The sequence below is a fragment of the Poecilia latipinna genome, unplaced genomic scaffold (genome assembly GCF_001443285.1).
Source record: "Poecilia latipinna isolate Pla-1442-1.1 unplaced genomic scaffold, P_latipinna-1.0 Scaffold1785, whole genome shotgun sequence".
In the NCBI taxonomy this organism is placed as follows: domain Eukaryota; kingdom Metazoa; phylum Chordata; class Actinopteri; order Cyprinodontiformes; family Poeciliidae; genus Poecilia; species Poecilia latipinna.
Window position 1 is genome coordinate 28,929 of NW_015114401.1, and position 12,604 is coordinate 41,532.

General features: G+C 38.7%; 2 protein-coding genes across 3 annotated transcripts in view; one reads left to right on the top strand and one right to left on the bottom strand.

Moving 5' to 3' along the window:
* fibpa (fibroblast growth factor (acidic) intracellular binding protein a) overlaps nucleotides 1-11,759 on the top strand; it is a 27,223-nt gene extending 15,464 nt beyond the window's left edge. The window contains exons 1-11 of one of the 2 annotated variants that reach the window (XM_015061139.1): nucleotides 5,542-5,912; nucleotides 6,012-6,096; nucleotides 7,619-7,817; nucleotides 7,917-8,043; nucleotides 8,255-8,355; nucleotides 8,805-8,938; nucleotides 9,359-9,467; nucleotides 9,581-9,644; nucleotides 9,729-9,815; nucleotides 9,886-9,983; nucleotides 11,505-11,759. In XM_015061139.1, the coding sequence (XP_014916625.1) occupies nucleotides 6,012-6,096; nucleotides 7,619-7,817; nucleotides 7,917-8,043; nucleotides 8,255-8,355; nucleotides 8,805-8,938; nucleotides 9,359-9,467; nucleotides 9,581-9,644; nucleotides 9,729-9,815; nucleotides 9,886-9,983; nucleotides 11,505-11,574 (1,074 nt within the window). In that variant the 5' untranslated portion in view covers nucleotides 5,542-5,912 and the 3' untranslated portion in view covers nucleotides 11,575-11,759. Of the gene's footprint in view, nucleotides 1-5,541; nucleotides 5,913-6,011; nucleotides 6,097-7,618; nucleotides 7,818-7,916; nucleotides 8,044-8,254; nucleotides 8,356-8,804; nucleotides 8,939-9,358; nucleotides 9,468-9,580; nucleotides 9,645-9,728; nucleotides 9,816-9,885; nucleotides 9,984-11,504 lie in introns of those variants that run through there. The other variant, XM_015061138.1, reaches the window with a different exon arrangement.
* ccdc85b (coiled-coil domain containing 85B) lies at nucleotides 714-5,275 on the bottom strand. Its single transcript, XM_015061145.1, has 3 exons — nucleotides 5,207-5,275; nucleotides 2,141-2,245; nucleotides 714-2,028 (listed from the first exon to the last, which is right to left on the bottom strand). The coding sequence occupies exon 3, from the start codon at nucleotides 1,566-1,568 to the stop codon at nucleotides 966-968; it is 603 nt and encodes a 200-aa protein (XP_014916631.1). The 5' UTR covers nucleotides 1,569-2,028; nucleotides 2,141-2,245; nucleotides 5,207-5,275; the 3' UTR covers nucleotides 714-965.
* Nucleotides 11,760-12,604: the final 845 nt, after the last annotated feature.

The following is a 12,604-nucleotide window of genomic DNA, read 5'->3' on the forward strand; positions in this document are numbered from 1 at the left end:
TTGTGGTTTGTTCCAGTGGGAACATCCAGTTGTTGATCATGTGACTCTTTTTTTATTTTCAGACTAAATATTTATTTTCTAAACCAAATATTTAGCTCAGACCTAAATACATAGAAAGTACAACTATTTATATTGCTACAAGTTAAATATTTAGATCCAAATCAAATATCTAGCTAATATGCAAATTGGCTTGCCAATAAGGAGAAGTGATGTGAAAAAAGTGTTTCCATTGCAGTTTTTCAAAATTAAGCAAGTAGCTTCCTTTCCATTGACTATCCTCCTGACTACCAGTAGTTCATTTTTGTCCTCTGTAGAGGACATTTCTAAACTTGAATATCTCCCACCCCCTGCATTCTACTGAATTAATTCCTTTTGGTATCGGGAGAGGACATTTAGGGCTTTTCAATGATACCACATGTGAAGGGGTAGGACTTTTGTACATACCTTTTTCTAATTCATAAAAATGGCATTCATCAGTCATAACACATTTTATGGGAAGAGTCAAAGTAAGTGCATAAAATCTTTTATTACCTTACAAAGACTGTGGGATTTTAAAAAAATGGTGATTGGACAATATTTTTTTTCCTGGTAGTCTTTAGTATCTTGACATAAATTCCCTAAATGGAAACACACAATTTTGAAAAAAAAAACATTTTTGTTTTTTTAATAAAAAGTTTTGGCTAGAATTATTGGGAGAGGGGGGGAGGGGTTTGGCATCACACTACTCACATGATCTACAACCGGATGTTCCCACTGGCGGAAACCAAGAAGATGAAAGGAACGATTTTAATTGCTGTTTTATTAAACTGAAACACCGCAATTACGAAATTGTGTTTTCGCAAATTTGCAGCTAGTGAAGATATTAGTATCTAATAACCTTTTAACATCTTTTTTTTTTTTAATCCTGAAGTATCCTTTAATGCCTCCAATTTAGTCCGTGGAGTCCAAAGCCCCTCCGGCGGCCGTCAGTCGTCAGGTGAGCACACCAGGTGAAGCTGGTCTGGACTTCCCACGCTGCCCGTGCTGGAGCTTCCGTCTCCCAAGTCCCGGGCCACCATGCAGGGTAGGTTGAGCTCAGTGGAGCCGCCGGGGCTGGAGTCGCTCCTGCTCACACACTCCTCCTCCAGCACCAGGCACAGCTCCTTCAGGTCCAGGTTCTCCTTCACCAGACCGTCCTGCATGCGCTCCAGGTCAGCGAGCTTCTTCAGGTAGCCGCCCAGGTCCTCCCGCATCACCTTGGCGGCGTGGTGGCCAAACAGCTGCCACTCCCTGGCCAGCTTCTTCACCTTGAGCCTGTCGTCGTCCAGGAAGCAGCAGAGGTCCCGCAGCTCGGTGTTCTCCTCCTGCAGACGCTGGTTGATGACTTTTAGTTCCCTGATTTCCAGGAGGTGGCCCTGCAGCTGCTTGTTGACCTCCTTGATGAGCCTGCCGCGCTGGATCAGAGCGGAGATCTTTTCTGACTCCTCCTTACGCAACCGGCTCACCAGCTCCTCTTTGGAGCAGGCCAGCAAATCCTCATCAGAGACCTTTGACAGCTCTCTGGTTATGATCTCACCTTCACTGCCCATTGTGAGCGAGAAAACCTATGGAGTCCCTGAGAAATTATTCAACCCCCCACAAATGTTGCTGTATTTGATGCTCAGCTGAGAGTTTTCACATCATCCGCTTCTTGTGTCATGTGATTTCTTTATTTAGACTGCTTTCTTCAAGGCCTTAATGAGGTCGGGTGTGAGGATGCACCGCAAGCTCCGATTAATGTCAGTCCATCATCATCATCATCATCTCCTCAGCAGCAGGCTGTGTTTTCCAAAGGCCCCTCGGAGCTCAACAGTCCGTTTTCTCGAGAAAACATCCGCCCTGTGGAGGTGCTTATCTCCGATTGGGTCCGCCGAGATTTTACCCCGCTACCCACGGATGCAAAACCTCGCAGATGTTGTGGGTTTTCAGGTCGGCGGCATCGCGTCGTCAGGCTCTGCTGTGCTTCGGTTGAATGGAGGCAGATTTCCGTTGACGGAGCGGCGGTGTCTTCTACCGGGGGCGGCACATTTTATATATAAAAAAACAACAACAAAGAAACAAACAAAAAAAGGTAAAACAGAGAAAAAGAAAGGAGATAAAACGGTCTGACTCGACCCGTTACCTGCTCATTACAGGCGCTTCATCCTCCGTAGCTGAGCTGCTATCACAACAATGTCTGCCTCCACCAGTTTAACGAGCCTGCTGAGCTGCGCGTGAAGCTGCAGCGCTACCGGAAATACACATAGGAGGCCTTCAAAGTAAAAGCGCGATCGAACGATTCAGAACAACAGGACTAGCTGAAGAGATGATGCAAAATAACAACTTAAAAGATGTAAATATGGTAAATGTTGCGGAGCTCCACCTGCATTTAGACCTATTCATTTTTAAAGCTTTGTTTAAGAGGTTTAAGGTCACATAAAATTACTTTATTCTTATAAATGTTACTTTTAAGAAGCTCAAAGTTCTACACAAAAGTGAGAATTAATCTTAGCTTTAATTTCACAAAACTGACATTTTCTCTCAAAATGTTTACATGTTTGAAAAAAAGAATTGTGATCTGATATAACTGAGAATATTTAAAATGCCAGATATTTTGAATATCATAATTCTGACTTTTTCCTTTGAATTTAGATTTTTAAAAATCAGATTTTTTTTAAAATTCGATTTAAAAAAAATATTAATTCTGAGATTAAAAATTCAGAATTCTAACTTTAATCTACAAAAATTGATGTTTTTGGAAAATAAAAATCAGAGATTCTGAGATTCAAAATGTAATTTTGACTTTAATTTCATAACTCTGACTTTTCCCTAAGAATTTAGACTGTTGAAAAAAAATCTAAATTTTAAGATGAAAGCCTGATTTTTTATTAAGTAAAATATTTTAAAATATTCCTGATTCAAGTGACTTGCTTTGGTTTTATTTTGAATTATCTTTCTTTACAGGAAGATTAATGTTGATAGTTGTTAACTTGACAGACTCCAGTAATCTGAAGTGTTAATCTTTCTAGTGGTTGCTTGACGCACCATAGATATGCATCAATCTGACATTTTTGAACACCTTATCTTTCGGATTTAAATAGTTTGAGTTTCTTTTAGCAACATTGTAAACAGATTTATTTTACAATTTCAGAAACATTTGTACTTTTAAATTTAAAGCGTTTTTTTAATATCCCTTTTACTATGTTAGACCACACAGACATGGAAAAGTTCAGTTTACAATCGAAACAAATAGGAAAAGTTCTGTATGTGACCGTACTTCCTCTGGATTTATCCGTTTACAAGCGTGATCTCATCCTCTAAACTCAAACTATCTCTATTGTGTCCTAAAGGCTTTTGGAGTTCACAAAAGCACAGCACATTCTGTCTGTATCAGGAGACACAATTTGTTTCTTTTCAAAGAACACAGTTGGAAAGTTTGACTGCAGGCGTTTGTGTGTGTGTTTTTCCCATCGGTTTATGCTGAGGTATTCGGCCACATCCTTCCGCCCTCTGTCCCACCTCCATTGTTTCACGGAGGCCCTAACAATGTAGGGTGTTAACCACGCTGAGAGGAATCTGGGGATGGAATCAGGGTGTCATGGGAGTTTAGAAATGAGAGTGTTGATGTGCAGCAAGAGATCTGACAAAAAAACGAGCTGACCGGGGGGCGTGGGTGGAAGAAGGGGTTGGTTTTTATTTTTTCTCCCACATGTTGTCATTCTGAAGGACACATGCAGAAACACAGAAACGGGAGGGTGAGGAGAAGGATTTACAGGGATTTATATGGCTTAATCTGAGCAGGAAAAGAGAGCAGATTGTGTGCAAGCGAAGTGGATCCTGTTGAAGGGGGTCTATTCTGGATCTGACACTTTCCCCAGTAACAGAAAGTACAAATTAAAGGACAAAAGTCCACAAAAGGCTATATCTCGCTGCAAGATGTTTCATGTAGTTTCAGTCGTCGCTTTTTAATTGTAAGTTTCAGTCTGACCACTGAAGACTTTCTCAGTAAAATGAACAGTTTATGCTGAGTCAAGAAATTTCATACTGTGCAGGAAACTTCCAAGACTCATGTTTCCTATTAATGAACTCTTGCAGCTTTCTCTCCAGCTCAGTTTTTTTTCCCCTTTTTGGAGAGTGACGAATAAACAGGCTTTGGTGAACTCATTTAAATTAGTGCAGCCTGTCTATTGAGAGAACAATAAACTTTCAATTTCAATGTTTTCTAGCATATTTTTACTTCCTTTGAATTTCAGCAGCTCCAACACTAATTATCCTTGCCATTTTGTTGTCAAACGCATTCAGCATTCACTTCTATTCACAATAGAAATCAATTAAAAAGAACATTGTCTGTGCTATTTATGAAATATATGAAAATAGAAATTATTTAATCCAGTTTGGGGAGTTAAACTTTTGGAATAGTTGGACATGCTATAATGAGAGACATAGCTGACCAACTTTCCTGGTTTGCTTTTAGCACTTAATTTAAAAAATAGTTTGAAAGCAGTGTTATTTTAAAATGATCTTAGGTATTCTTCAGGCTTTCTGAAGATCTTTTATTGTTCTTCTTTGGACTTTGGCTCCTTTTAAGCTAATTTTCATTCCAATACTTGACTGCTTTTTGTTTACTTTTATTTTGTTGTTGTTTGTTTAAAACCTCTAAATGGATGTCTGTCATCTTATTCCTTTGTAATTTAGTGATTTTGATAATTTCATACCTGAAAAACATGCAAATGGATCTTTGTTAATCCCAAAGGCAAATTAAGCAAATTGAGGAAAATCTTAAAATTTGAGGACTATTCAGCATGATTGGTCCTCAAATCAGCATGATTTGAGGACCAATTCTTAATGGTGTTTCCACTAAGAAATGGAAACTCCAAGTCAAAACTCAGAATGTCGAGATGCTTTGAGGATTTGTGGGATGCAAGTCTCGCCTCAAATATCTCAAAGTTGAAAGTGAAGAGTGGGGTAAACTTTCCTCAGAGCAATTTTAGATACAAATGGAGATAAATGTATTCCAGTTAAAGGGGATTATACACCAGCTTTAAATAAATCCTAATCTTTTCCTAAGATAGAAAATATAATTTTATTGATAGAGGTTAATGTAAAAACATTTGTTGTTTTGATGTAAATTAGATAGAAATTATACACTGGTGAACATTTCTTGTAATAAAGAATTTAATATTTAACAGAGTTCTATTTTTTTTTCTACCTGACTGTATTAAGGTCCCTGGAAAACTTCCTACGACAGAAATAGCACAGTGTTTATGACTTTAGTTTGCTCTAATGTCTGTTTAAGTGGAAAAAAAACTCTCCATTACAGTCAGCGCCGCATCATGGAGTTAGATCAGGGCGACCTTCACCATGGCAACCACAGCTACCGTTTGAATCACACAATAATAGCTGTTTTACCAACCATAATAAGATTACTGTAAAATAAAAATAAATAATAAAAATGTTTCTAAAGAGCATATACATGATAAGATCATGCTTCTTGTATTGTTTTTACTTAATATTTAAAAATCCTAACGATTTACGTACGGCGTGACGTCACCAATCCGGAAGCGTGTGCTGCTGTATGTCTGCTGTTGTTGACACTGCGTACCTATAAGGATGGAGCCGTTTGATCGTTATTCCTAGTTTAGTTGCAAAAGTTTGAGCTGCAGCTAATTATCTGTAGCCATATTACAATTTTTATTCAGTCCTAATTTACAGTTTTGCCTTCTGATGATCAGTTTGATGTGGCTAACTGCTGCTCGTTTTACGGGGCTGCTAACAGAGAAGCTAACCTTGAACTAATTTAGCTAATGAGTAAAACTGCTTAAATCCAGCTGACAGGATGAACGTTTCACCTTGAAGATCCGCTTTTATTAAAGACAGACTGTTATATCAGGTTTTTTTACACCCCTAAAATCAAGGTATAAAATATGACAACATTAGGTCTTTTGAGGCAGCTAAGCTAAGTGCAGATCGCTACGTGTTAATGTTGAATAGCTTTTCTTTTTTACTCCTCGCAGATGGCCGTAGAGCTCGATGTGTTCGTTGGTAACACCACCATCATGGATGAGGAGGTTTACCAGCTCTGGCTGGATGGATACACAGGTATGATCATGAATCCATGACTGAATGTGTTTACTTTAATTGGCTGGTAAATAGAGCAGTAAAAAAAAAAAGTACGTTTGAATAAGTGAGTGAATAATATCAGAGGAGCAGAATTAATTTTCATTCCAACGAGGAAAGATTTCAAAGGAATTTATTTAATTAGGTTCATTAATGTCAACTCAATGTAAAGAAATCTAGTTTGTATCCAGCTGTGTATAAATGTACAACAAAATTAGCTGGTTTAGATCCAGATTATATTACAGTAGAGATGGCTTCATTTAGGGTTAGGGTATTATAATCAATGCCAATTGATTATAAGTTATACATTTAAGAAACTCCCCATTGTATGAAGCTGTTGACTTTGCATCAGTCACACATCTTGAGCAAGCATGAGGGGACAGTGGAGAGGAACCACCTTTGTTTAGCTGGATGAAACCTCCAGCAGAAACAGAGATGTGCTTAAAATGTTGGTTCCTTCAAAATAGGATAGAAAAAGTGTTGTTTACTTCAGCTTTCCTGTGAAGACCAAATTCTACAGTTATTTGCAATTTTCAAAACATTCTATATAAGAAAAGTAACAATCATCTTTTTGAACAAATGTTTTTTTTCTTATTAAATCCTAAAAATAGGAATAAATTGGTTGAATTTTAAAAGTCACAGCAGATTTTCTGTTGTAGATATTTATGAAACACTATTAGATGTGATTTTTCAAATGGTCAGATAATATTTGTGACTCTAAACATATTTTATTCAACTGGACTGACAGCAAACACTGCTCTTTGGATTGTAAATGTTGCAGGAAAACCCCTGAACTAGAATTTTAGTTCAATTTAAAAATACTTGATTTATCTGTAAGGGAAGTTATTTTTTTCTAAATTTAAGTATTAAAGTAAGCAATTAAAGTTGGGATGACAGAGCAAAAAAAAAAAAATAAATAGAGAAAGAAACAGATTTATTGTCGCTTCTTCACTCACAGCTTCCCTGCAAAGCAAAGCATCCTTAAAAATAATGTTACAATCCATCTTATGATATTTTGTTTCCTGTGTCATCAAGATTACAGAAATGTGGCCATGAATTATCTCAGTGCAACATTTAGGCAGAACTAAACTACTGAAAGTGCTTCAGTAGCTTTAGCAATTCCCAGGAACTAGAGATCTAAAAGTTAAAGTACGTGACACACGTGGGAAAAACATGCAAGGAATGTTGTTTTCCTCCACACCCTAAATATTAGGAGCAACATGGATCCACTGCAAAGTTTCAGTAGCTGCTGATTATTTACACAACTTTGTGATTACATGATAAATTATCTAATTAAGCCTAGGGTGGATTTCTGGGGAAAAAAGCTTTTTAAAAGTTTTAAATATGGTTTTACAGCATCTTTGACCAGTTTATGTCGTAAAAAAGTAGTTTGTTCCTCCAGTAGTCAGTCTGGACATGATTCATTCCTCAACTGATCCCACAAAACAACATGTAAACAGGAATGTGATATGCATGTTAATGGGGCTTGGATTTTATCCGACAGTGAATGATGCTGTGAAGGTGCGCATGGCGGGAGGCGTGCTGGACGAGTGTGAAGCAAACCAGGATGTTCTCCTGAGCGACACCATGGACCAGTACAGGACATTCCAGATGTGTGAGCGTCTGCTGCAGAGTCCGGCTAAACTCGCAAACCAGCTGCTCTTCCAGATCCCCCCTCACCGGCAAACCATGCTGATAGAGAGGTGATGCTGCCATCTCAACACTTTTAGTTCTTTTTTTTGTCATGTAGTTAAATTTTTTAGATGAGAATGCATCTAAAGTATTTGTGTGTTTTTGCTTAGGTATTATGCCTTTGATGATGCGTTTGTGCGTGAGGTCTTAGGAAAGAAACTCTCCAAAGGAACAAAGAAAGACTTGGACGATATCGGCGCCAAGACAGGTGTGACTCTGAAAAGCTGCAGACGTCAGGTAAAAGAAGACGGTGTTGAGTCATTTACTCTCAGGCTGTAAAATTCTTTAAATGGGAAAAAGAAATCCCTCCAAGCTCTTCTTTTTTGCTTTTGTGTGAAGCCATTTCAACATTTTCGACAGAGCAGAATTTATTGGTTGGGATTGGCTTGTTGTTCGAGTCACGATGTTGTAATTTAGCGAGCCTCCTGCGTCATCTGCTGTATTTCAGTTTGACAACTTCAAACGTGTTTTCAAAGTGGTGGAAGAGCTGAAGGGCCCCCTGGTGGAGAACATACGTCAGCATTTCCTTCTCTCTGACAAACTAGCAAGGTATTGAGTGAACACAGCTGGGTTTAAAATGCTTTGGATGCATTTTATATATTTATCATAACGTCATAATATTTTTGGAATAAAGTTGTTAGGAGTATAAAATTGCATGAGAATGAGGTCATAATATTTATAGAACAAAGTTGTGATATTAAGACTTTATTTTTTATGACTTTGAATTGCCTTGTTGCTGAAATGTGCAATACAAATGAACTTGATTAATTTTCATAATATAACTATTCTCATATTATTCTGACTTTTTATACTGACATTAAGTTGACTTTATTCTCATAATATTATCACTTTATTCTCATTTTATTACAACTTTTTATTCTTGTATTATTAAGACTGTAGTCTTGTAATGAAATTCATAAAAATGTTCTGAGCCTTAGTAATATTCTAACACTAACGCATCAAAACTGCTGCTTTTTCTGTCTTTTTTTTTGTTGCAGGGATTACGCTGCCATTGTTTTCTTTGCCAACAACCGCTTTGAGACGGGGAAGAAAAAGCTGCAGTATCTCACCTTCCAGGACTTTGCTTTCTGCGCCGGGCAGCTTATCAACAACTGGACGGTTGGGGCTGTTGGTGAGGGATTTTACTTGTTGGCTTTGGCGCTTTTTACCGACATAAAACATAAACTCCACTTACATCACGTTTAGCTGCTGCATAGCTCATTAATCAAATACCACATCATAATTACTTGAGATTTAATGTTTATACAGCTCTGAAATAATAAACCTTCATATCGAAGGTGATAAAAAAAACACTTTAAAGAAAGTTTTAAGCTGTACTTAAGAAAACAAGTGGTTCACTGTGGCTCTTTCATTGACCACCAGAGGTCCTTCAAGTTTCACTCATCCCAGTCTGAGTTAATTCTGAGTCTGAATGGTTTCAATTAGGAACAAAACAGTTTGATAATGAGTGTGTTTGACACAGAGACAATTCTGAGAAATTAATTTGTTCTACAATGATTCGTGGAAGTCTCAACTCGAATGCTCTTTGTAGACAACATGGCGGAAGACATGGATGTCGACCTGGACAAGGAGTTTTTACAGGAGCTGAAAGAGCTGAAGGTTTTAATCACCGACAAAGATCTGCTGGATCAACACAAAAGGTAACGAAAACACGCTCCAATTTTGTGCAGATGGCCGAGAAACGGCCTGGCTTTCTCACAAAGCTTTATCAGCTCACTTTTATCTAATTTCCTGTTTCTTTCTCTGCTCTCAGTTTGGTCTGCACGGCTCTCAGAGGAAAAACGAAAGCTTTCACAGAGATGGAAGCTAATTTTAAAGTGAGAAACACTTCCTGGTTTAATGTAAAATGTAATCTGTTGTTAACTGTCCCGGTGAAAGCGTTATTCCTCTTCTTGCTACAGAATCTCTCCAGAGGCCTCGTCAACATTGCCACAAAGTTAACAAACACCAAAGATGTCAGAGATTTCTTCATTGATCTCGTAGAGAAGGTTAGTATCTGATCTCAGATCTGTCTGTCTGCAAGGCTGCGTGAGCTCCTCCTTTTCTTTTCTTTTCCAGTTTATTGAGCCGTGCCGCTCAGACCGATGGACATCTGCAGATGTGAAACTCTACCTCACCCACTACACCAACTCTGCACACATTCTGGACTCATTCAAGTGAGTTAACGCGCCTTTATCCGTCGGAGTGAAAGTCAGGAAACTGAAGAACAATCTAAGGGTGTTTTCACACCTGTTAATCCAGTAGACTGGAACCAAGCTGCAACATTTGTTAAATTTTCAGCTGCTGTGGTTCACTTTCGCACTGGGTCAATCGATCCAAACAATTAGAACAGCCTGTTCCCCTCCTCGTCTGTGGGGACGCTGCACCAAGAACTACTGAAGGAAACGACACAAAAACCTCTGAAGAAGACATGAGCGCAACTTCCTTCTTCGTAAAATGTAAATAAAAATTGAGTGGCGCAGATTTTAGCTGGGTTGTTGGATTTCTCCTTTTTATTGGGCAAAAGACCATGAGCCATTTCTCACGGGAGCGCTAGACTAACATTTGATTTGGTTACCCAGAATGCCCTGTGCTGTAGACCACTTCCTGCTTTTGGAGCAGTCTCCGGTCCGCTTGATGTTCACATATGCACCAGGGTTCACTTTAACCGAACTGAGACCGGGGTTTGTAGGCAGACCAGAGTTTGACTAATCATGTTTTAATCAAACTAATTCGTTTGCCTGGAAAGTCCAGTTTGTTTGGGTAAATGTGAATGTGTAATAAAACTCTGATGTGAATTCTGGTCTGTCTAAAAGCCTCTGATCGGTTCGGTTAAAGTGAACTCTTCTGCAGTTCGAATGTGAACACCAAGCAGACCAGAGACCGCTCCAAAAACAGGAAGTGGACTACAGCGCAGGGCATTCTGGGTAAATACAACCAAAACAAACTTGTGAGTTTAACGCTACAGTGAGAAATGGCTCGTAGAATTTTACCAAAGACAAATAAATCCTACAACCACTGAACACTAAAATCTAACGCTCGTGTCTTCTTTTGAAGTTTTTGTGTCGTTTCCTCCTGTAGTTCATGGTGCAGCGCCGCCACAGTGCAGCGTGAAAGTGAACCGCACCAGCTGAAAATGTAACAAATGTTGCAATTTACCAAATCTACCAGACTATCATGTTAAAACAATTTTTCTTTATATTACAAAACACAATAAGATTTTACTAGGAGAAAATGCAATAAGAAGACTCCATAACAAAGACAATTAGTAGTTATCTAATGGAAACGCCACAACTACAAAATTGTGTTTTACCAACAACGTTTGTAAAGGAATCGCAGCTACTGTGAACTCCTTGTACAACCCCCTGAAAAGGCGACGTTCATCAGCAGAATGCTCTGCTCAGGTCGTTATCATTGAAGCTGTCATCTCTGTTCTGGCATGTCTTCCATGTGGTTTCTGTAACTGTAGTCGCCTTGTTTCTCATGTAAACTCTCAGGAATGTAATTAAAGGTTTATACAGCCCCGCTCCGCTTCAGGCCTAACAAAGAGATATTCATAAATAGCAGCAAGACCCCCTGGTTAAACTCAGGGGACCCCGATTGCCTCATTTACTCTCTTTGCACAGATTTCACAATTCCTGCTTGCCAGCTCTGGCCTTGCATCATTCACCCACTGACTGCTTGTTCTCTGCCCTCAGACACCAGGCTGTGTGGGACAGATACATGGGCGTGATCAAAAGCTGCATCTTCAAAATGTATCACGACTGAGGCGTTTCCCCTCCTCTCTGCTTTTTGTTTCCCAGTTCATCTGCCCCCTCGCTGAAGCCGCTATTCTCTCTCTCTCTGTTTTGGCAGAGATCCATTTCTTACGTTCCGTGTTGCATTATTGCCGCATTCATTCTTGTGTTTCTGTAAATTTGGTTTATAAATAAAATAAAGGTTTTACCACAGGAGTGTTGTTCTGTTTTATTTTTCTCATTTACCACGCGCTTTTGTTTTATGTGCAGCGTTAAATGGCTGAGATGTTCCCACTAACCCAGCACAGACACAGGATTTATTACCCGCGGGGTGGAGATAAGAGAGCAGAAGGGGAAAAGTGAATCAAGTCCTTTATTTTTAAAAAAATGCTGCATTGAGTTTGAACTATTTGAGTGTTTTTAAACAGGATCTGAACATCATGTGTGTGGGATGTCTGTGTGTGGCCATGGGGGAGCAACCAGGAGGTCCAGTTTGGAGAGGGGGTGGCCGTAATGACAGCTGCTTTTTCTGCCACCACACATAAACAAAGCACACAAAAGGGCTGAGGCTTTGAAAACCCAGAAATACCGGAGGTTCACATCAAAAAAACGTGGGATAAATGAGAAAACCTAATTACAAAAATGCATTATTAATCCCAAAAGGAAATTCAATGTTGATTATGACTGTGAGGAGGATTTACTATAGCAGTCTCTATCACAGCGGTTCTGAAAAAGCCTCTGACTGAAGACACTGTTACTTAAGGGTCTCATAAAGGACGCTCACAGTTATCAGTAATGTTGCTCGTTTTAGGAGGAATCGATCTTTGCATCTTTATCAGCTACTAAATACTAACATTTGATTTAATTAGCAGTCAGTGAGATTGTTGCATTCTCACTGATTAAGATCCTGTTTATCTTTTTCGGTCTTTAACTACTTCTGCAAACTTTAACTGATTTTTCTTATTCATACATCAAAACGTTCTGCATCTTCTGGAGATTTCACCTATATTTTTTTCCCCTAAATTTTACTATTATACTTTTTGAAATATTTGCGTTTTTTA